Source organism: Haliotis rufescens, unplaced genomic scaffold (assembly GCF_023055435.1).
Source record: "Haliotis rufescens isolate VD_foot unplaced genomic scaffold, xgHalRufe1.0.p SCAF_3, whole genome shotgun sequence".
NCBI classification, from domain to species: domain Eukaryota; kingdom Metazoa; phylum Mollusca; class Gastropoda; order Lepetellida; family Haliotidae; genus Haliotis; species Haliotis rufescens.
The window spans coordinates 27510195-27535318 of NW_025964001.1; the positions used below are offsets into that span (position 1 = coordinate 27510195).

The 25124-nt window shown below is 43.6% G+C and overlaps 3 protein-coding genes across 3 annotated transcripts; all 3 read right to left on the reverse strand.

The window, feature by feature from the left end:
* LOC124146270 lies at positions 1-24851 on the reverse strand. Its single transcript, XM_048403388.1, has 14 exons — positions 24661-24851; positions 22887-22994; positions 21176-21345; positions 20838-20900; positions 16222-16318; positions 14700-14816; positions 14031-14144; positions 10396-10512; positions 9421-9531; positions 9091-9257; positions 6821-6989; positions 1235-1339; positions 577-752; positions 1-300 (listed from the first exon to the last, which is right to left on the reverse strand). Exons 1-14 carry the CDS (start codon positions 24734-24736, stop codon positions 127-129), a joined length of 1764 nt encoding a protein of 587 aa, XP_048259345.1. The 5' UTR covers positions 24737-24851; the 3' UTR covers positions 1-126.
* On the reverse strand, positions 8621-10574 carry LOC124145108 (NPC intracellular cholesterol transporter 2-like). Its single transcript, XM_046514793.2, has 4 exons — positions 10396-10574; positions 9421-9531; positions 9091-9257; positions 8621-8746 (listed from the first exon to the last, which is right to left on the reverse strand). Exons 1-4 carry the CDS (start codon positions 10475-10477, stop codon positions 8657-8659), a joined length of 450 nt encoding a protein of 149 aa, XP_046370749.2. The 5' UTR covers positions 10478-10574; the 3' UTR covers positions 8621-8656.
* Positions 13144-14883, reverse strand: LOC124145097 (NPC intracellular cholesterol transporter 2-like). The gene is made up of 4 exons (XM_046514783.2): positions 14700-14883; positions 14031-14144; positions 13724-13890; positions 13144-13282 (listed from the first exon to the last, which is right to left on the reverse strand). The coding sequence occupies exons 1-4, from the start codon at positions 14779-14781 to the stop codon at positions 13196-13198; spliced, it is 450 nt and encodes a 149-aa protein (XP_046370739.1). The 5' UTR covers positions 14782-14883; the 3' UTR covers positions 13144-13195.
* Positions 24852-25124: the final 273 nt, after the last annotated feature.

Here is a 25124-nt window from a genome sequence, read left to right on the forward strand (position 1 = left end):
CTCGGGAAGATGCAAACGCAGCAACTACCGGCGTAGACAAGAAGTGTGAGGCTCCCGAGGACACTGATGCTGCGTCGTCACCATGGTGATGCGGATGAACCAGGACTGTAGCTGCAGGTGGAATAGTCACTTAGTACTTCCGTCGTCACGACTGAACGTGTCAACCTCTTCCCCTGTGGGTGTGTCCCCGACGGACAGAGGGCCCGCCCTCTCAGCATCATCTATCTCCACGGGGAAGAGAACGCAGAATAGAGGGACCTTGTTGTCCCCAGAAAGAGACCATTTAACCACAAGCCGGATCTGGAACAATATGTGTAATACGTTGGGTAGCAATGCGTTCTATACCCGTCAATAGGAGGGTAGTTATGCGTTACCTATCCGTGGATAGGACCGTAATAATGAATTCTATACCCGGAAATAGAAGGGTAGTAATGCGCCCCATAACCGTGGATAGAAGGGTAGTAAGGCGTTCTATTCCCGTGGATAGGAGTGTTTATTTATTTTATGTATATATACGTTTTATATGACTGGGTATATAAAGGTATGAAAGATGATGTAAGGAGTATCCTCAGTTACCGTGGGGTATGACGGCAGCACTGCCAAGTTGTTGGTGTAGCAGTAGGTCTGGCCCTGGGAGACGGGGCACCCGATACCTGACTGGTAACAGCCGTCAGGGTTAGGCATGGGGAATTTAACTGGAATCCCTGCCACGATCCCGTCAATCTCGGCTGTCAAGTTACTTGACGACGCAGCTGAAATCGTTATTTTTTCAGGTTTACATAATTTAAAAATTGTGTTTGTCAAGCTGATACTGGTATGATGTATTCAAATAAACATAGGCACACCACCGTTAAATGAGGCTTCTCACTTCATATAATAGAAATAACGAAGCAATGACTGAATAATCAATAAATATTACGTCTCAAACAAAGTACCATCACCCATCGGTTGTTTCATGAGTGAATGAGTGAGGTTTTACGCCGCTTTTAGCAATATCCCAGCAATATCACGGCGGGGGACACAACAAATGGGCCTCACACACTGTACCAATGTCGGGAATCGAACCCGGGTCTTCGGCGTGACGAGCAAACGCTTTAACCACTGGGCTACCCGACCGCCCCTTGTTTCATGAAACATTACGCCACTTCTAGAATACAACGTAACTTAGTAACACCACCAAATATTAATAATATCTAATAGAAGAATAATATTACAATTAAAGAAAATGACTCACGTGACTTGAAACAGATTTTGACCTTGGCATCGTCGCCCTTATGAAAGGCACACGGCTGCACGGGACAAGGGGTGACGTCCATTGACGTCACAGTACCATTGGCATCTGGAATCAGAAACACGTGATACTGTAAACATGATGTGAAACTTAGATTTACATACATTGATCGTTATGTTATTATGGATCATAACCATATTTATTCATGAACAATATTGGAGTTCTATCCTATCCTATCCTATATTAAATGTCCTTGTGAATGTCTGTGAAACTGATTCTTACGTTGGAGTGGTTGCTTGTACCAATCTCATTAAATCAGATCATAGTTCTCTCTACTAGGGCTGGGACGAGTCCAAATTTACTACCCGGGTACCCACCCCCCTATTACCCGACCCTACCCGGGTACCCACTGTAGGTCTCAGGAGGTGTCTCAAAATGTCCGATTGGGAACATTTTAGCATAGCCCTGGCAAAAAGTAGTTAGAAACATGTATTAAACAATCTGGTCATTCATACACTGAAGTTGAATTAAGTTATATCTTTATTCAACCATATGAAAAATCAGAAGGAATGGGTGCACAGTCAGAAAGAAATGTGAACATTAGTGACTTGTAGTGTAACCATAGAGTTCTAGATAATATTTGTCATTGAACAATATATCACGTGAGTAACCACGGGTCCGGGAAGTCCTGTGGGTACCCGGGTCCTACTCAGTACCCACCCGACCCGGGGACTCGGGGACCCGAGTTACCCGTCCCAGCCCTACGCTCTACCTCAAAACAAAGATCTGAGGACGTCCCATTACGAGTCACGTCAAAACGACCTTTCATCCGACCAATCAGAGCGTCGCTTACCAGATCAAGAAAGTGACAATCGGACAATAATCATGCCACCTCGAAAATATTAACACGGGGTATTCCGAACGGCAGTTACGGGCTGTACGACTGATTAAGTCAAAATCATCGCTTTCTCTCTCTTCAAAGGGATGGACATTTGAACGGAAGAGACGTTGTATAACCCGAGGGAGCACTGACATACAGTCTTGACCATACATAAAACATTCCAGAAATGTTCATTTGTTCAGTTTTGAAATTTTTAATCGAGAACTTTTTCAACATATTGTTCCCGAAAGGTCGTTCTGACGTGAGCAGTAATGGGATGTCATCAGATCTTTGTTTAGCGGATGCGAGAACTCAGATCTGTTTTTATTGTGATTGCCTTGTACTAAAGACGCATGGTTTGACGAAGCAGTGGAAATAGAATACATCTAGAATAAGCACACGTCCTTGTTACTTTAAGTAACTTTCTGGCAATATCACAACCGAGGACACCAGCATGTGTACACAACTGTACCACTGTGTGGAATCGAACCCAGGCCTTCACCATGGCGAACGAAAGCATGATCCACCAGGCTACCCCACCTCCCACTTTGTCCTTACATACATCCACGTTAGTCGCATTTATATAGTTTAGCTATTCAACTCAACAGACAATACAATAGGCTGCCAAACATCGGACAAACTCTGCGAAATAGGAAATATAGGTACCAGAGTACCTTGTCTAAAACTTGTCTTTTTTAATTTCAACGTCTTTGATAAAGATGACATCTTCGTTGAGCAAACATTACCAACTCATTCGCCCACTGAACAGTGTCGCACCCTGGTCTTTGATTCGGAGACCCGTGAAGATCCGGGGGAGAGTAGGTCTTCAGCAACCCATACTTGCCGTAAAAGGCGACTATGCTTATCGCAAGAGGCGACTAACGGGATCGGGTGGTCATGCTCGCTGACTTGGTTGATGCATGCCATCGATCCCAATTGCGTGGATTGATGCTAATGATATCAATCACTGCACTTGATTGTCTGGTCCAGACTCGATTATTTACAGACCGCCATCATGTAGCTGGAATAATGCTGAGTGCGGCGTTAAACAACAAAGAAACAAGCTGTGATTCGGAAATGGGTTAATGGTGTGTAAGAAGAAATTTTCGCCTCCTTGGTATGCATGAATATAAATACATAGAAAGATTGGATGTATTCCTATGTGAATCTTACTGTTGGAATACATAGTTCTACATAGTGTTAATGATACAGACATGTATGAAATAGGGTTGTGAATATTGGTGACATATTTCACCAATAGCGATTTCCCCATAAGATTCCTTCAATGTATATGTAATGTAATGCGAAGATTTGTTGTAAGTTTAAAAAACAATCTGACAAAGAATAGCGCTATAAGCTTCTAAAAATAATTAACACCGCATTCAGCAATATTTCAGATATAATCGTGTCTATACCAGACGATTCAGTGATTGACATTATCAACCTCGATCGACGCAATTGGGATACGATGACATGCATCAACCAAGTCAGCGAGCCTGGCCACCCGATCCCGTTAGTCGCCTCTCACGACAAGCATAGTCGCCTTTTACGGCAAGCAAGGGTTCTACCCCGGATCTTCACGGGTCTCGTAGACTTGTATCACCAAAGAGCACGTGTATATGGTGCTTAAAGACAAGCATGGGTTGCTGAAGGGTAGTTCTAACACGGAGGTTCACGAGGTATTCCATTACAAATGAATGGACGATTATGAATAAAAAACATTCATTTCCTAATATACTGAACCGCAAAAGAAACGTCATCATGGATAGATATATGAGGAACCTTATTTGTCCAAACACTGTAAACATCCTGTGAGACATATTAAAAAGACGAAACTTGGCAAAACTGATCATCAAGGTTGAAACTAAAGTGTCAAATGGTCTTAAAGTGAAACACAACACTAGTCTCTGAGAAAATGGCATCACAAGTCAGTATCTCGTGTGTCAGCCATGTGTACTGATGACTGCCGTGCAACGTCGATACATGGAATGGATGAGGCGGTTGATGAAGGCCATAGGCACTTGAGCCCACACTCTGGGGAACGCCTGTCACAGTTCAGCTGCAGTTGTCGGCCTTGGTCGGCCGTCATTCAGCCGTCTTTGAATCTCGTCCCACAGGTGCTCAATGGGATTTAAATCGGGACTGAGGGCAGGCCACTGCATGGTTCTGATGCCATTCTGCTGGAGGAAGTCTCGTGTTGCTCTCGCAGTGTGGGCACGGTCGTTATCATGCTGAAACTCGTGGTTGCGGCGGCGTGCCAAATGAGGTATGGCGTGTGGTCTCAAGACTTGATGAATGTACCGAGCTGCTGTGACCGATTTTCTGGAAGACCACAGGGCCGACCCTGCAAGACCAATTCCACCCCACAACATGATGCTCGGACCACCCCACGAGTCTCTCTCAACAACACAAGCATCCGAACAACGTTCCCCACGGCTTCGCCAGTTCTGTCTCTCTCTCTCTCTGCCATCTACTGTTGAGATACAGTAACGGCTCTCGTCTGAGAAGAGGACTCTTTTCAACTGCTGGTGGCGCCAATGCTGGTGCTGTGTTGCCCACTGAAGACGGACCCGGCGATGACGTGGTGTCAGAATGGGTCCTCGGTGTGGCCTGTGACAGTGGAGGTGTCTGCTCGTCAATCGTCGACGCACGGTGTCTGCACTGATGTGTCGCTGGTGTGTCCCCATGGTCTGTCGAGCAGTTTCCGCAGCAGTAACAAAGCGACCTTGAAGATGCTGTCGCACAATCTGACGATCCTGTCGTCGGGTGGTGACCCTTGGTCTTCCACTACGTGGTCGTCATATGTAGTGTTGGTGGTCTGGTACCGTTGCTGGAGCCTGTATATGGTCCTTGCGTGGACTTGAAATGCATTGTCTACTTGCCGGGCGGTTTGTCCAGCTTGCCGTTGCCGTGATGCGTTTGGGCGATCGGTTTTATTGTCACCTGCTTTGTTTTTTTATCATCAAATTTCATTTTTCCGGACAAGGTTATGTTAAATTGAGGACAATTTGACAAAAATTACCCAGATATTGAAATGACTACTTTTCATGCAATTTTACTTGGGGTGACGTTTCTTTTGCGGTTCAGTATATTAAATGCAGATATGGCATAAATAGCTGGCACGTATTTGCGATCTACACAAACAATGTGATAATAATAAGTGATATCAGCTGCATCTACTTGGGGTCACAGGTCAGGTGCCCCTCGACTGTCCCATATCAGTACACGGTGTACTGTAGTGTTAAGTACAGAAAGGTCGCAGTAGGACAATATGGCTGTATTGCCCGCGTGAATATGACGCAATGTGTTCATTTTCTTCATGTTTTTTTCTACAATCACTAAATAAAGATAAGTACATTATTAGCTTTCATGTGACGCTCTGAATGGACCGACTTGTACAAAGCGATTCTTGTGATTCGACTGTTGTAAAATCTGCTAAATCGTAGCTTTGTAGAACTCCGTTGTTACTTCGTGAAATATTTTGTGGCCCGTTCCTCAAGGCGATAGTAGAGCCACTACTGCTGTAGTGAGTGAGAGTGAGTTTGGTTTTACGCCAATATCACGGCGGGGGACACCAGAAATGGGCTTCACACATTGTACCCATGTCGGGATTCGAACCCGGGTCTTCGGCGTGACGAGCGAACGCTTTAACCACTAGGCTACCCGACCGCCCCCACTACTGCTGTACTTGAGACTATGTTAAAGTATCAGAGTATAGTCGACTTAGTGCTACGATCGCTTTGTGGAACGGGGTCCCGGTCGCTAATAATAATTGCAGTTACCACAGTCAAAAGGTGCCAAAGTCATTATTGGACGTTTCAACCTTTTGTGTCATATTTTAAATGCTTGGACATGGCTCCACGTCCTATAAATTTATAGTACTGTTCCGACTTTCAAGTTTATAGTTAACTAAAATTTTGTAAAAAGGGCCAAGGTACAATTCCATTAGGGCCAAAGTCAAAGGTATGAACAGAGTATATTATTTTCCATTGTATTCATTTACACAAAGTTATCATAATGTCTGAAATAAATTTACTTGGAGTGTTTGTGCATAGGATTGTGTATTTCTGTCACTTAGACACATTATAATAAGGCTAATCTGTACATGGTAGACATACTGTTGTCATTATATTATTGACGAACCCCATAAAACCCTTTTCGGTAAAAAATAACACTGTTATTGAACATTATTATATGGTATTAAACATAAACATGCATAGTCCTACTTTGGCCTCTTTTAAGTTAGTAGATTTTGTTTTCTACCATACCCAAAAAAACACAACAACAAAAAACAAAGCCAAATTTGGCATCATAATTTTCAAGCCTTTTATTGTTTCTTTTAGACATTTAAATATTTGACTTATTTTCTGAGAATATGGACGGAAAGGACTTTTTACGTTTTCACTTTTTTCTCAGAACTACTCCTTGCTGACTTTGGAAACTTTTGACTCTAGTATCTACAATTGTTTTTTTAGCGACATGCAGATGTCGAAAAGTAAAAGTGGATAAGTACTTAGCTACGATTTCGCATCGAGTAAAACTGTTTTGGGAGCTGCGACAGTTGAAGCGTTGAGATCGCTTTGTGCAAATACATTATGAGCTCTCATTATTCGCAAATATGCCTTGGGCTAAGGTATCTTGTCACGCCCTGTTAAAATTACGCGTCTTTTCGCGTTAAAGGACGACAGTAGAAAATAAAATGCTCTCACCGCAGTTCTTGAAATTGATGGGCTCCGCTTGGCCCATGAACATCAAAGTCGCAAAGACAGCGACGAGGGCGAGTACGTTCATGACGGTGTGTGTTTGCAGTTGGCCAAATCTTACAAGATCAGAAGTCCGGTATTCCACGGCGTCGGTGTTGATGACACTAAATCTTATCGTTCACGTCACGGTCATGAAGCTATTGACTCAGTACTGACTCGACATCACTGGCTATTTATCTCATCCTAGTCCTGCTGATAAACTCGATGTAGGCTAGTACGTAGATCGGTGGTATTGGTCAATTGGTTTCAATGAGCTTCTGCACATGACAATGGATTTATCCACTGATTATACGCGAGTAACATTCTCATCTAACACCTTGTCTGTGTTGTTCGCTGACTTGGTTGATGCATGTCATCGTATACTAACTGCTTAGATCGATGCTCATGATGTCAATCACTGGATTGTCTAGTATAGACTCGATTATTAACAGACTGTCGTCATATAGCCGGTATATTGTGAGTGCGGCGTTAAACAACAAACAAACTAGTAACTCTTAGCGTTGTTGATTGGCCGTTGGGAGGGCTGTAAGGTGAGGGGAAAGATAACTGCACTCGTATAGCAGAATGTACCGCTAAGAGGAAAAATGCCAGAGGGTTCATCCGGGTATCCGACCCAGGACAAACGCATGGCGCAATTATTTGTGCTTGTGGTGTCTCCCATATTATTCCTAATCATGATCAAACTGAATGCTGGGCTATAATGTATATCTACAGATTGTGTGAGTTGGGCTATTTTGGGAATCGAACTCGGGCCGTGGGCGTGATGAGCGAACGATTTATGCACTGGGCTACCACACCGTCCTCGTGTTTTGTTAGTGGATTTCAGTTAGCGGGCCCCGTTTTACAAAGCGACCGCAGCTAAGACTGTCGTGATTGTATGTTAAGATACAACAGTCGTAGTGCTATAATCGTTTCGCGAAACAAGGCCCTGGTGTGTCGTCAGAGCTGACACAAAATTAGGATTCTGTGGTTACAGTGACCTACATGGTTGATTATGTGACATGCTGAAGCCATGACCTGTTGCTGTTGTTATCAAGACCTGGCACGGATTTGATAACTTACAGACTGCCTCGATATATAATGATACATTAATCTGTTACGTAAATTCACAAAGTGATCCTGTGACATTTTCAAGAAGGCAGCGCGTGGTGATGGTATTATGTATGTCATATATACAGTGGTCATGCGATCCAAAGATAACACTCAAATGGGTGTCACAGTATGTTTACCAACCAGTATATTTCGTTCTTAATTTTACGATTGAACGCGAGTTAAGTCAAAAATAATATGATACTCTCTTTGTCTCCATTCATGATTCTTTGGAGTAAAGATATGTTATCTTCTTTATCATTAGCAAGCCGTCCAACATAATGTTGTGACCATGTGACAATGATACCTGCATTACGTGATTTTACGTCAACAGTTCTGTAGGACTCGTTAAATCATTAGGGGCACGGGTGCCAAGTCGTCTAAAGCGCCGCGATTCCCTGAGCAGAGTTGCGTCCCTTGGGCATGCCAGAAACCTATGATTGTGGGTTCGAATCCCGGTTCGCCCCGATTATGTTTCTAGGTTTGTCAGCACCATACCCGTGCTCGTGGGTTTCACCGAAGTGGTAAACGTCTGAGACTTGCATCACTTCGGGCTTTCCTCCCACATTAAGCTGACACGCCGCGATATAACTGGAATACCTTTAAAAGCGGCGTTAAACCCAACTCACTCACGTTAAATCATTATAACACGTTTGCTTCGTATAGATTTGTATTAACTATAAATACATGTGGTCATCCCCACAAGACCTGTATAGGAACTGTGAAACAGATGATGCGTCTGTCGAGTTGATCAACCAGCTGAAACTTGGCCGTCACATTTATCTGAAACACAGGGATTTGCTATGTTAAGGATTAAAATATTACATATCACAATTAAGTTTTAAGGCAAAAACAAAGAGAACGGGAGAAGGGCACACGTATTTAGAGCTACCTGTGAGGCAGGTATACGAATCAACCACCAGTATAGTTCCAGTTTAATCAAAACCACATCTGTTATCCTCATACGACGCAACTCTAAAAAACTACGGTGACCTATGTTGTTGCTGTAAGAATCAACGATTTGTATACGGTCGATCTTTAAAATTAGATTTTATTATATTAACTTTTACTCGTTACATTTACTGAGTAAGGGATCTCATTCTAATGATATTGTGTGTAGGTAGTACCTTAGGAAATGCTTCAGAAATGAAGAATGCGTTGTTGTAGACGGCCTGGCTTCCGCTCTGTAAAGGACACTTCATGTGGTCGCACGCATCCAGCGGAACCGGATATGGGAACATGTTGTCGTCAACAATTCCCCATATGAAGTTTTTAGCTGAGGTAATCTGTGCAGCTTCAACAGAGAATGCATATGTGTGCTGTCAGATCACAATTGCTGTCGAGAAACAAGTTAAACAGGAAAGCGTAAGTATATTAAATCGGAGTTCAGGTAAGTAGGTTTCAAGTCGAATGTTCAGATTCCAAGTTGTTCGTTTGGGGAAGCCTACATGACGTACCTGCGGTAAAGTTGACGGCGAGAGTGGCGTTGATGCCCCGGGGAATGCCGCACCTGACGCTGCTCTTACAAGGAGTAATGTCTATGCGGTTGATTTCACCAACACTCGAGCCTGCAAGTGGAAAGTACGCCCAATACTGATAATTCATACACGAGGTATATTTGCCCTTTTGCCAGCTGTTATTAACTTTTACTAAATGTTGGGGAAAGGGCGTATACATCTCTGACGTTGTACTCTGTCAGTCTTTATAAGGGACGTAGGAATGCCGGTTAGTATCATCGAGGCAAGACCGTCAACTAGCCTTTTCAGCAAAACTTGGTAGAAAGGTCCATATATATTAAGCTTATATATTGCCTCGGAAAGATGGGTTAGTGTAGGTCCAAAACATCCTATACTGGTTGTAAGAGGCGAAGTTATAAATTGGGTGGTCCGGCTTGGTGACGTGGTTGTATAAGGATCGGTGCTCATAATATCAATCACTGGTTTGTATGATCCAGACTCGATTGTGTGCAGACTGCCGCCACTTACCTGTAATATTGCTAGGTTTACCGTTAAACAACAAATAAACAAAGACATGGTGGGTGCCAATCTGCATTAAACTAATCCGCTGCCCGTTTGCACTGAACGTCTAAGTGTTGTAATTGCTGCCTTGTGTGAAACTGAGACATTATCTCTGTGCAATAAGGGTAATCAAACCTGTTATAGACTAATATACATCGTTTTAAAACCACCGAGTTGACTAAATAGGATAATTTTGAATAACATTTGTAAAACTCATCATGAACACTTAAAATATAGTATCCTTTACTTAGCAAATCGTCTGCATTAAGCTTTTTTCAATATATGTTTAAATTTATGTTTTTATTAAAAAGAATTCATGCAATCTATGTCCACTTTATAGATAGGAGTCACGGTGCTCGTTCGTGACACTCACGTGGTGTTATTCCGAAAATGTAGAGTATTTACGTCACTAACCGCAGTCTTTGTACTCCGTCACGGAATCTCCCGAGCATGATCCCACAGTGAGAATCAGGATGGCTGCCAGATGCAGGAACATATTCAAGGGATGCGTCAAGTCTAACACAACTTCATCTGATCCACAAGGTTAATGTCGGTGTACTAACTTAGCCATGGTATCTTATCGTCATGGTGACCTTCAAATTTGGACGTTTATGTGCTGACATTGTTTCAGATAAATGTCAAGGAGACAATGGTCCTGGTGTAAGTGATGTTGTACAACTGATGGATATTCGACATGTTGCATTTCACGTCGAGTTCGGAAAATGCAAAATATATATTTTGAAAAGATTAGCATTATCATAATAAAGTTTGGCTGAGACGTATTTCTCTAGAAATTAAAGATGTTTGTGTCAGTACCTATTCATAAATGTTACAAGATGATTTCACACCACATGCTATGCAAACTCATGTTGTGGGGTGGTTTCGATTAGGTCAGAGATGAAAAGACCATTGACCTGATACCAGTGACCTGATAGCAGATGACCGGAGATGATTGAGGGTGACGGAAGATTGCCGGGAACTCTTTAACGTGTGAGTTACTCTTCTCGTTATATGTAGATGACACGTGACAGATCATTAGCGACGCATAACGATCTTTCCGGTGAACGAGACACGATCGAGACTGCCAAGTAGACTTCCATGCAACAGCAGACCTTAACATAGCCTTAAACAGGGACAATGTTCCACGATCCCACGCTACAACCTTCTTGCGAACATTACACAATAATAAATTCATTGCGAATATTAATTCTGAATTTTAAAAATTTTAGTTCACTTTTTTGGAGGTCTTGCCGATGACAAAACTCTTTAGATATACTGCTGTGTCGGACCAAAGAGCACCTTTATCAAGAGCCAACCTGTTTGAATTTTTTGTGTACTTTCATTTAATGTTTGCTATATATATAATATATATGTCCATAATAGATGTTAATGTACCTGGGAATTGAGGATGCAGATCAAATTCACAGAACGACATTTTTTCTTATCAATCCTCTTTGAAAACATGTTAAACATGAAAAGAAGAATGTTTTTGGAGCTAAAAGAACGTTGAAATAAATACAATTCCAAACTATATTCAATCTTTAATGTAATTGTTTCTAATTAGGCAATCTATGACGTCACACTTTTTTATAAGACAGTTGGCAGCTCCCCGCATGGTTTCTTCTCCCTGTAGTGTTTTATTGGACGATAAACAACACCATGATCATTGCTTACTTTTTAATTACATGCCATGGCGATTACACCCACATCGGTAATGGTTATGTAACAGATATACTGCATGTATGATCAAATCAAAACATTTGTTTTCCATTTCCACGGTAATGAATGTACCAAACATTTACGAGGTGTTTATGTACGTCTCAGTATTGTCCTGGAGATGCGAACAATACTACTATGCTAACTCACACTGCAGTGGCTCAGCCGGGAGCAACGGTTTCCTCTCCAACACCCAAGGCAGGTAGTTGATTTACAACCAGAACTACCTGTTTACACTTCCGGTATTTTCCGGCCTTCATGGCGGAGTCACGGGAGTGTTCTCTGTTCAATTTTGTTCACAGGCCCTGACAGTTTAGTGGGTCTTATTTACTTACCTCAGAATATATATTTAATACAACCAACCTCATACTCTATGTTTCTTCATATATATGTAAATATATATATTTAACCACATACATGACTTAAATTTCTTTATAAATAACAGTTGAGTTGCACTTGTAGTTCTACCACTAAGTCTTCGGACGTAAACATAGGGCATAGCGTGGACATCTTGCAACGTTTAAATTTACCGTAAATGCGATGTTTAAACGTTTCTTGGCAAGTTAAACTGGATTTGAGAAGTTTAAAATAATTAATGTATCTTATCATATGAAGACTCTCTTGTTTACAGACCGCCGTCATATAGCTGGAATACTGCAGAGTACCGCGTTAAATTGTTCAACAAACACACAATAACAAAATAAGGGCAATGCGCGAAACTGAGACAGATGTGCACAGCGAAGTGTTTCAAGTACTTGCTACAACTGCCGATAAGCTATGTTTATATTGTTCATACTTAATGATTCATTTAGCAGGATACTTCAGGGTGAAACATAGACATGTAAGACCGAGTTGTACTTTGACGGGCATTCAGTAATATATTTCTGATGTAATATCTGTTGTATTATTTGTGTTCCATAGCTAACGTTTGCAAAAACAAAAATATAAAGAAGAAAAAATATAGAGATTAGGCAGATGGCAGTTCTGACACAGTTTCGGCATGACAAAATGTAGTTTTTAAATTCACGTTCAAATAGTATTGGGTGATACGGCTGGAATATTCCTGACTGACGTAAAACAATATTCACTCATTCGCAGTCAATTCCTGTACATGTGGTATTTCTGGGAGTCAGAACATTCACGGAATTGGTAATATATTTATTATAATATATAATATAATGTATTTATTTAAAGCTGGAAGGATATTAATTTTTGAAAATGATATCACAATTCCATTATGTGATAGTAATAGTAATTGAGCTTCGTATATCAATGATACGCTCACTCCTGTAACACTCCCCTTCTAAACATACTTTTTAAGTTGGAGTAATGATGTAGTGGTGAAAACCCTGTCGAGTAAGTTTCATTGTGATAATATATAGTGACCATGTGATAATGATAGGTCATATCGTCAACGATGCTGTTAAATCATTAAAATTCGTTTGCTTCATTTAATTTTTTATTAACTATAAATATATGATATGGCCACCCGGTGACATCACCACGCGAGCAGTACGGGAACAGTGAAACAGATAATTCGTCTGTCGAGTTGATCAACCAGCTCGAACTTGGCCGTCGCATTTATCTGAAACGTCAATACAGGGATTTGATATGTGCAGGATTAAAAAGTAATCTATTACAATTTAGAGATTACATATTACCATTAAAAGATCACACATCACAATAAAGAGATTATATATTACCATTAAGAGATTACACATCACCATCAAGCGATTAGTGAGTGAGTGAGTTGGGTTTAACGCCGCTTTTAACAGTATTCCAGTTATATCACGGCGTGTCAGCTAAATGTGGGAGGAAAGCCCGAAGTGATGCAGGTCTGACACGTTTACCATTTCGGTGAAACCCATGAGCACGGATATGGTGCTGACCAAAATAGAAACATAATCGGGGCGAACCGGGATTCGAACCCACAATCAAAGGTTTCTACCGTGCCTAAGGGACGCAACCCTGCACAGCGAATCGCGGCGCCTTAGACGACTGGGCCACCCGTGTGTTTTGGTCGTACCGGTGGTAACACTGCAGATAAGAAGAATACGTTGTTGTAGACGGCCTGGCTTCCGCTCTGTAAAGGACACTTCATGTGCTCACACGCATCCAGCGGAACCGGAAATGGGTACATATTGTCGTCAACAATTCCCCATATGAAGGTTTTAGCTGAAGTAATCTGCCCATCTTCAACAGAGAATGTATGAAAGCTGTTAAATGACAGGTTAAACAGGAAGTTGTATATGTGTATTTAATAAATAGCTAGGAAAGTATGTTTCAAGGTTTCGATGACGAGTTGTTCATTCGGGGAACCCTGCATGACGTACTTGCGGTGAAGTTGACGGCGAGAGTGGCGTTGGTGCCCCGGGGAATTCTACACCGGGAGGAGGGGTGGTCACAAGGAGTTATGTCAATGTTGTTGATTTCACCAACACTCGAGCCTGCAAGAGGAAAATACGTGCCATTTGTAGTATAAGGGTAATCACATAGATAATGGACCCGTGAAGATCCGGGGTAGAATAGATCTTCAGCAACCCATACTTGCCTTTAAAGGCGACTATGCTTGTCGTAAAAGGCGACTAACGGGATCGGGTGGTCAGGCTCGCTGACTTGGTTGATGCATGTCATGATCCCAATTGCGTGGATCGACTCGATTATTTACAGATCGCCGTCATATAGCTGGAATATTGCTGAGTGCGGCGTTAAACAACAAACCAACCAACCAAAAACATAGATAATGCTATAGATTTATATGCATCGTTAGATTTGAGTTGACTAAAACGGATATGTTAAATTTTCTTACGTAAAACTATAGGATTGCCTGCCGCATAGTTTTCTCACTTCATGGTAAAACGTCAACATAGTATGTGTTCAAAACATGTATGTTTTTTTCAAAATTACGATTTTTGTGAACCCTTTGTCCACTGTCTAGATAGGAGTCACGGTGCTCGTTCGTGACTCCCACGTGGTGTTATTCCGACCATTACGTCACTTACCACAGTCTCCGAAGTCCGTCACGGAATTTCCCGAGCATGACCCCACAGTGAGAATCAGGATGGCCGCCAGATGCAGGAACATATTCAAGGGTTGAGTCAGGTCCAACACGACTTCACCTGAACCACGAGGTTAATGTCAGTGTACAAACTTGGTCAGCACACTAGCCATGGTCTCTTATCTTCTTATCGACCTTCACATTTGGACGTATATGTGGTTACATTATTTCTTGTATATACTCTTCAAAAATAGCAGGGGATCATGAAATAAACCGGGATCGGGTGGTCAGGCTCGTTGACTTTGTTGACGCATGTCATCGTATCCCAAATGCGTAGGTCGATACTCATGGTGTCAAACACTGGATTGTCTGGTCCAGACTCGATTATTTACAGACCGCCGTCATATATCTGTAATATTGCTGAGTGCGGCGTTAAACAACAAATAAACAAACAAACAAACATGAAATATACATTTTGACAAACGTCCTCTGGGAGAGCGTTTATGTCTGTAAAACCAAAACATGTTTATGTCTGTAAAACCAAAACGCATTCTACATTTTGCTTGAGCACGTGCCGCACGCAGTAGCGATACACACGTGGCTCGGTGTCTTTCGTGATTTTGACACTTTCAAGAAAGGTCGATTAATCTCTGTGGAACATTATTTCTGTCAATCTCATTGATTCTGCTTGGCATTGTGCTTTACTTGATTTTATTTATTTTTTCAGTATGAACTAGCGCATCGACGTCTGCAACACGCGCGTGTATGGGCTGTTGCCATTCTGGAACCCGACAGAAGCCAGCGTGCAGGGCCAATACGTTCTCTGTTTCACTGTCTGCGATTTGCAGACTATGGAACAGGTATGAACAAACCCAAATGTTGATGATCGACCCCGTTCAGGGCGTCCCAGGTCAACGAGAAGAGTACAGGGTGAATTGATCCGAAACCAGCCTCTACGAAATCGACCTCAAACGGCAAATGAAACTGCTTCAAATTTCTTCACGCTACTGGAGTACGAGTTACGGGTCCGACGATTGGAAATCGTCTACATTTAGATCATCTCCATTTACAAATCGTCATATTGCCAACAGACGTCAATGGTGTAGACAACGTCGAAACTGGGGTAACCGGCACTGGTCACGTGTCATGTTTTCAGATGAGTCTCGATTCAATTTGCACTTCCTTGATAGTCATGGTCGTGTTTGGCGACGTCGAAATGAACGTCAACCCAACGTTTACCTGTGACCGTGTGACAGATTTGGCGATGGATCGGTCATGGCGTGGGATGGCATCACTGTGACTGAGGGAGCCCCACACCATATTGTGCAAAGAAGGGTCACTGGACAGTACTATCGGGACAACATACTAACACCCTTAAAGTTTGCATGCAAGGCGTGTGTGTTGACGTTTATATTTCTCGCTTTCAGGACGACAACGCCCGTGCTCACCGTGCATGAATCGTCATTGCTCACAGCAGCACAACATCCATAGAAATGCCATGGCCGGCAATGAACCCAGATCTTTACCCAATTTAACACGTGATAGGGACCATGGGCCATGATAGGGAGACGTGTGCCTCAACGTCATATGCCGCCGACCACCCTGGTTGAACTTGGCCAGGCGCTGCACGGTGAGTGGGACAGACTCAAATCGCCGTTGGGAGACTCATACGCAGTATGCCTCGTCGAGTGAATGAATTGTTGACAAGTCGTGACGGTATTAAGCACTACTGATCCTAAAAAGTCAACTTTGAAATTTCCAATCTTACCCTTTCGTCCATCAAGATCGGTGGCAGTCATAACATCCACTTTCATACTTCACTACCAGTTGTAACGTGTTCCTAATTCGTCCATTATTATTATTATTATCTTCTTTTACTATAAACTAATATTTCTTACAATTAGGACGGGCAGCGGCGGGGAGCATGGTAGGCGTCGTCGTCTAAGGCGCCGCAACTCGCCGTGCAGGGCTGGGTCCCCTGGACATGCAAGAAATCCATGGTTGTTCGAATCCCGGTTCGCCCCGAATATGTTTCTAGGTCTGTTATCATCATACCCGTGCTTGTGGGTTTCACCAAAGTGGTAAACGTCTGAGACCTGCATCGCTTGGGGCTTTCCTCCCACATTAAGCTGGCGCGCCGTGATATGACTGTAATACTGTTCGAGGCGGCATTAAAACCAACTCACTCTCTTACAATTTAAGAAATTTTAAGTTATTTCCGAGTGTCGCCTTCTTCTTTAACAGTAGGGTATTGTTTTGGGGGTCATATTGCGCATGGTACAATTACTGAGATACAACTGATGGACATTCGACCAGGGATCGAGGTTCACTCATCGAGGTTGGAAAATGCGCAATCCAAAAACACAACCCTCGCAAAATATATTTTGCGACTATTTATTCGGATTTTGCTGATGTCAGTTCACTTAAGGACGTTCAACGTCATGTTTGATGGGACCTGTATATATGACCCATCTATACACATCTCTCAGCTCTAGCAGCTATACTCATCCCTCAGCTCTAGCAGCTATGCCATCTCTCAGCTCTAGCAGCTATACCCATCTCTCAGCTCTAGCACCTATACCCATCTCTCAGCTCTAGAAGCTATACTCATCCCTCAGCTCTAGCAGCTATGCCATCTCTCAGCTCTAGCAGCAATACCCATCTCTCAGCTCTAGCAGCTTTACTCATCCCTCAGCTCTAGCAGCGTTACTCATCCCTCAGCTCTAGCAGCTATACCCATCTCTCAGCTCTAGCAGCTATACGCATCCCTCAGCTCTAGCAGCTATAGCCATCTCTCAACTCTAGCAGCAATACCCATCTCTCAGCTCTAGCACCTATACCAATCTCTCAGCTCTAGCAGCTATACTCATCCCTCAGCTCTAGCAGCTATACTCATCCCTCAGCTCTAGCAGCTATACCCATCTCTCAGCTCTAGCAGCTATACCCATCTCTCAGCTCTAGCAGCTATACCCATCTCTCAGCTCTAGCAGCTATACCCATCTCTCAGCTCTAGCAGCTTTACTCATCCCTCAGCTCTAGCAGCTTTACTCATCCCTAAGCTCTAGCAGCTATGCCATCTCTCAGCTCTAGCAGCTATGCCATCTCTCAGCTCTAGCAGCTATACTCATCCCTCAGCTCTAGCACCTATACCCATCTCTCAGCTCTAGCAGCTCTACCCATCTCTCAGCTCTAGCAGCTATACCCATCTCTCAGCTCTAGCAGCTATACTCATCTCTCAGCTCTAGCAGCTATACTCATCCCTCAGCTCTAGCAGCTATGCCATCTCTCAGCTCTAGCAGCTATACCCATCTCTCAGCTCTAGCAGCTATACTCATCCCTCAGCTCTGGCAGCTATACCCATCTCTCAGCTCTAGCAGCTATACTCATCCCTCAGCTCTAGCAGCTATACCCATCTCTCAGCTCTAGCAGCTATACCCATCTCTCAGCTCTACTCATCCCTCAGCTCTAGCAGCTATACCCATCTCTCAGCTCTAGCAGCTATGCCATCTCTCAGCTCTAGCAGCTATACCCATCTCTCAACTCTAGCAGCTTTACCCATCTCTCAGCTCTAGCAGCTATACTCATCCCTCATCTCTAGCAGCTATACCCATCTCTCAGCTCTAGCAGCTATACCCATCTCTCAGCTCTAGCAGCTATACTCATCCCTCAGCTCTAGCAGCTATACCCATCTCTCAGCTCTAGCAGCTATACTCATCTCTCAGCTCTGGCAGCTATACCCATCTCTCAGCTCTAGCACCTATACCCATCTCTCAGCTCTAGCATCTATACCATTCTCTCAGTTTTAGCAGCTATACTCATCTCTCAGCTCTAGCAGCTATACTCATCTCTCAGCTTTAGCAGCTATACTCATCTCTCAGATCTAGCAGCTATACTCATCTCTCAGCTCTAGCACCTATACCCATCTCTCAGCTCTAGCAGCTATACCCATCTCTCAGCTCTAGCAGCTATACCCATCTCTCAGCTCTAGCAGCTATACCCATCTCTCAGCTATACCCATCTCTCAGCTCTAGCAGCAATACCCATCCCTCAGCTCTAGCAGCTATACTCATCTCTCAGACCTAGCAGCTATACTCGTCTCTCAGCTCTAGCACCTATACCCATCTCTCAGCTCTAGCAGCTTTACCCATCTCTCAGCTCTACCCATCTCTCAGCTCTAGCAGCTATACCCATCTCTCAGGTATACCCATCTCTCAGCTCTAGCAGCTATACCCATCTCTCAGCTCTAGCAGCTATACCCATCTCTCAGCTCTAGCAGCAATACCCATCCCTCAGCTCTAGCAGCTATACTTATTTCCTTTTCAACTATAGGAGCAATATTTCTCCTCTTCTGAACTCTAGAAGCTGAAGATACCCCCTTCTCAGCTGTAGCAGTTATACTTATCCCCTTCTCAGCTTGATGAGCTGTAGTCATCATATTCTCAGCTCTAGCAACTATACTTATTTCCTTTTCAGGTCTTGGAGCTATATTTCTCCTCTTCTGAACTCTAGAAGCTATAGATACCCCCCTCTCAGCTCTAGCAGTTATACTTACCCTCTTCTCTTCTGCGTGGATCGATACTCATGATATTAATCACTGGATTGTCTGGTCCAGACTCGATTATTTACAGACCGCCGTCATATAGTTGGAATATTGTGTGGCGTTAAACAAGAAACCAACCAACCAATCTAGCAGCTATACTTATTTCCTTTTCACCTCCGGCTTCTCGCCGTGTAACCCTACCCCTAATTTTATTTGCTTTCTACGTACTTATATGTTAGTCCAACAACTGGGCTGCACCAGCAGCGCTCCAATTGACCTTGCACGCCTAGCATGGGCACCTCACAATGTTTAAATATGCCGTCCATATGCACTGGTTTAGGTCATCAACAGACACGGTCATGAGTGATTTTTCATTTTCAAGTGTATTTTGTATATATATATATATCCGTTTATCTAACATCATCTTGACGTTTGTTTAAGCCGTCCTGAAAAGTGTTTGATATACCATTTTCATACCGTCATCCTTAAGATTATACCTGTGTTCCTATGTGTATCGATACACATCGCGATGTTTTGGATACTCATACCATGGCATACAGTGAATGGTTGCAACTATTGCAATGACCCATGTTGGAATCGAATCCTTCGACTTGACGAGCACACCGCACCTGTGTCCCCATCTTAGCTCTACAACTGTGTAAGTAGACATTTAAACAGACGGTGTTGCGATGATCGTAGCGCTACAACTGTCGTACGTCGACATTTAAACAGACGGTGTTACGATGATCGTAGCGCTACAACTATCGTGAGTAGACATTTAAACAGACGGGGTTACGATGATCGTAGCACTACAACTATCGTGAGTAGACAATTAAACAGACGGGGTTACGGTGATCGTAGCACTACAACTATCGTGAGTAGATATTCAAACAGACGGGGCTACGATGATCGTAGTGCTACAACTATCGTGAGTAGACATTTAAACAGACGGGGCTACGGTGATCGTAGTGCTACAACTATCGTGAGTAGAAATTTAAACAGACGGTGTTACGATGATCGTAGTGCTACAACTATTGTGAGTAGACATTTAAACAGACGGGGCTTCGGTGATCGTAGTGCTACAACTATCGTGAGTAGACATTTAAACAGACGGTGTTGCGATGATCGTAGCCCTACAACTGTCGTACGTCGACATTTATACAGACGGGGTTACGATGATCTTAGCGCTACACCGCCGTGATATTGCTGGAATATTGCTAAAAGCGGCGTAAAACCCTATTCACTCACTCACTCACTTAGCGCTACAACTGTCGTATGTAGACATTTAAACAGACGGTGTTACGATGATCGTAGCGCTACAACTATCGTGAGTAGACATTTAAACAGACGGGGCTACGGTGATCGTAGCGCTACAATCGGTTTGTGAAAAGCTTTGAGTGAGTATGTATACCACAACAACAATGGCGCACTCATCTACACGTTTTAATATACAGAAACCACTGGTATCAGTAGCCCACACAGTTAGTGAACCAAATGATACCAACTCTGAACAAAATTCAGAGAAAACAACAGTTTCTACGACCCTGAAGCATTTCCGGTACCGAACACTGCACACATTCAGTCGGTGATTTCCGCCGGAACCTCGAAGCAGATGAAGTCCTGTCCAGATTGGTCCTGGATCTCCCACTTGACCACCAGGCGGATCTGCAACAACGGGCCAATGTACGATGACATCAAAAAAATTCAAGACGGATATTCAAACATGAAGAACACGGTGTATCTAGTCTTTTACACCAAGCACATATGACACTTCAAGATATTGAAAATTATGTTCATTCGTGATTTAAATGAAGAGCTTCATCATAAAATAAGCCATTGTGCGAAATGTGCAGAGCCTGTTCGCTACATTACCAGTCTCGGGAGGTATAACGTGAAACATAACATACATGGGTGTTATTTCTGCCCTGACGATCGTGTACCTTAGGGTAGACTTCCTGCACCAAGATGTTGTTGCTGTAGGTCACGTCGACGCCGCTGTTGACGGGGCAGGTCATGTCCTGACAGGCGTCGGGCTGGGCCAGGGGGAAGGGGGTCAGGATGCCAGCAATGATGCCGTGGACTACCGTCTTGGCTGTCGTCACCTGGGCACCTGAATAATAGATGTCATCGATAGGCTTTGAATGCAAAGAGGTGAGGTGAAATTGGAAGTTCAAGATAATTGCACCCATATGAGATCGAACCACGGACCTTCCGCTCTCGCTGTGTCCACTTGACCACGGTGGCGAATGCAGTTGAGGTATTGAGTGAGTGGGTGACTGCAACATTGCAGAAATCCCACGGCAGGACTTACATTTATATAACGACTATTACGCTACACACCTGCCCGGAGATTTAAGAGCGTATATATTATTTCATAGGCTTAATCGGACCTATCTCACACAATTCTCCATCCCCCGTATTCAGCTTCACATAGGATGTGTAACACCACACCACAAACACACCTCCCCCCGCATCTTTATATTAGGGGGCGGTGGGATAGCCTGGAAGTAAAAGCGTTCGCTCGTCACGCTGAGGGCCCAGGTTCGATTCCCAAAGTACAATGTGTGAAGCCCATTTCTGGTGTCCCCCGCCGTGAAATTGCTGGAATATTGCTAAAAGCGGCGCAAAACTCAACTCACTCACTCACTCACTTATTATATTTGGTTTGGCGGTAGTTGGTGGGTTAAACGTTCGCTCGTCTTACCTACATCTGATACTAATGACCCGGATTCGATTCCCATCATGGGTACAATTTTGGATATTCTTGGTGTCCTCATTTTGTGATGTTGATTGAACATTGCTGAAAGATATGTACAACCATATTCACTCACTCACTCATCGCCTTTAGCGGAGTTAGTTTCATGTGTGACTCGGAGAGAGCAGCCTGTGTCAGAAAGACACTTAAACACACTTCGTCATTCGTTAACATGAGGGATACGTGCCCCTCCCACCCCCTCTGCAGTATCCGCGTATGTAGGTTAGCAAGTTTGAATGTCATCAGGGTTTTTTTAAACTTAAGAGATACTTAGGGCCCCTTTGTATTACATAAAATACCATGTAACCGTTTGTTTGTTAACAGGGGCACGGGTGGCCCAGTCATCTAAGGGGCTGCGATTCGCTGTGCACAGTTGCGTCCCTTGGGCACGCCAGAAACCTATTATTGTTGGTTCGAATACAGGTCCGCCCCGATTATGTTTCTAGGTTTGTCAGCACCATACCCGTGCAGTGGGTTTCACCTAAGTGGTAAACGTCTGAGTCCTGCATCACTTCGGGCTTTCCTCCCACATTAAGCTGACACGCTGTGATATAATTGGAATTATGTTAAACGGTGTTATACCCAACTCACTCACTCACTTCAGGGTCTAATTGCGAGAATTGGGTTGGGTTTAAAGCCGCCTTGAACAGTATTCCAGTTATTCCACGGCGTGTCAGCTTGATGTGGGAGGAAAGCGAGCCTTTGGCGTTTATCACTTTGGTGAAAACCTCGTGCAAGTATATGTGCTGACAAACACAAGATACATAATCAGAACCCACGATCATAGGTATTTGGGCAAGTCTAAGGGACACAACTCTGCAAAGCAAAATGTGGCGTCTCGGATAACTGAATGAGCTACAATGTCCCTCTGGTAAGGAGTCAGCTTGTCAACGTACTCGCTGTCATTGTGATGGAGACGGTGACGTTCTTGCCCTTGGGGAACTGGCAAGGGAAGGAGGGACATGGCGTGATGTCAAGGGTGTTGATCTTTCCGCTGACAGAACCTGCAACATACACTGAATCATAAAGGCCCAATCGAAACAGGAACGGTTTGAATGATTGGTTGGTTTGTTGTTTAACGCCGCACTCAGCAATATTCCAACTATGTGACAGCGGTCTGTAAATAATCGAGTCTGGACCAGACAATCCAGTGATTAATATCATGAGCATCGATCCACGCAATTGGGATCGATGACATGCATCAACCAAGTCAGCGAGCCTGACCACCCGATCCCGTTAGTCGCCTTTTACGACAAGCATAGTCACCTTTTACGGCAAGCATGGGTTGCTGAAGACCTATTCTATCCCGGAATCTTCACGGGAACGGTTCGATTGAACATGGCATCTGGAATCAGGTATATAAAGAATAAAACCTCTTAAATCCGGACGATAAACTGCCAAGCAAAGAAGGTGAGGTGAGGTGAAATTGGGTTTAACGTCGCGTCCAAGATTATTGCACTTATATAGCGACGTGCATGTACGTGTGTGTGTTTGTGTGGCTGCTTGTACTAGTCCGGACTGATGCCGATTTATAGTGCTAGCTCACTGAGATACCATGCCACAGTTTAACATGAATACCCCACTCAGACACAGTATACTGACTCCGAGCCGACCAGTCCTTGCTTTAGCCCCTTAATGCCGAGCGCCAGACAGGGTAACAACAAGTACCATCTTTTAACGTCTTTTGGTATGACGCGGCCGGGGATCGAACCCCGGACCTTCCGCTTTCCGGGCGGAAGCTCTACCACAAGACCACGGAGGCGGTCGCCAGGCAAAGAAAGTATACACTCATGTTTGATGGTGGCTAAAAAGAAACAACAAGATATGGTTATTTGATGATGATGTATTTGATACGGATCTCATAATTCATTTACTCCGAAACGATACCTCTGCGTGAAAATCTGAGGACATCTCAATTGGGATACGATTACATGCATCAACCAAGTCAGCGAGCCTGACCACCCGACACCGTTAGTCGTCTTTTACGGCAAGCATGGGTTGCTGAAGACCTATTCTACCCCGGATCTTCATGAGGAAGACCGACAATTTGTCTAAATAAGCATGTGCTCAGCTGTTTTGAAAGGGGGCTGTGAGCCGTGATATGTGAAAGTTAGGCTTTGTCTCAGCTAGATTGATATACCATATGTTGTATTTGGGACTTCACTTTCTTAGTTAGGTACAAATTCTAGTATTGGGTGGAGTCCCATCCGGGAGGGGCATCGTCTATTCATAGCTTTCCGCTATGTCAATTCACACTTATCAGAGGGGTACACAAAGTACGTGATCTAGACTACCAGCTGCCATGGGGCTGAGCGGGTTAGGTTGCTGACTTTGCGTGCTGGTGATTACTAGGTGCCTTATTCTGAGAGTGTGAGTTCGAATCCCGGATGGAACAAAAAAAATCCCGAAAGGCATTGACTATTCATAGCTTGTATAAACCATTTCATAAATCATAGAATTGGGTAGCCAGAATAAGTGCGCTTTTTAACCACTGATATCAAACTAGTTTGACCCCAATTTGCTTAGTCTCCTATAATATTTATCCCTTGCCGTTCAGTGCTTCAGATTTACATGAGCACACAGCTGGGCGGGGTATATTGAGTACAGCCAATGTATTATATTAGATCCACAAGTTGATGGAAATCAAGGTATGGTATTGCCAAAGCTTACCACAATCTTTGAAGTCAGGAACCGGATCGGCAAGGGCCACGGCGACAATCACGCATAACACACAAGCGCGAAGCATGGTTAGCTGTTACAAATATAAAATGATCAAATACTACAATGTTGCATCAACCGGCCAGTCCGACATTAAAAGGAACGGCCGGAACACGCAGTCGTTTGGCATGGTCCACATTTCTGGGGTAATAAGCATTCGTAGGAGAATATTATTCAACAGATGCAACACGTTGGTAGACTGAATCTAATTATGAAGGTATTGAAATCATTCCTGTATATGTCTTTGTTATAGGGGCCACGATACTGGGTCAAAAGCCGAAAGACGTGAGTGTCATGCCCAAACCCCCTATAAAAGTGGACGAGTCTGTTCTCGTATGATGCGAAGGTTAATTCCAGGTTGGTAAATGGAAGGGTCATTCGTCTGTGTGTAAGGTCAAGTCCGCTTTTGTCCCGTA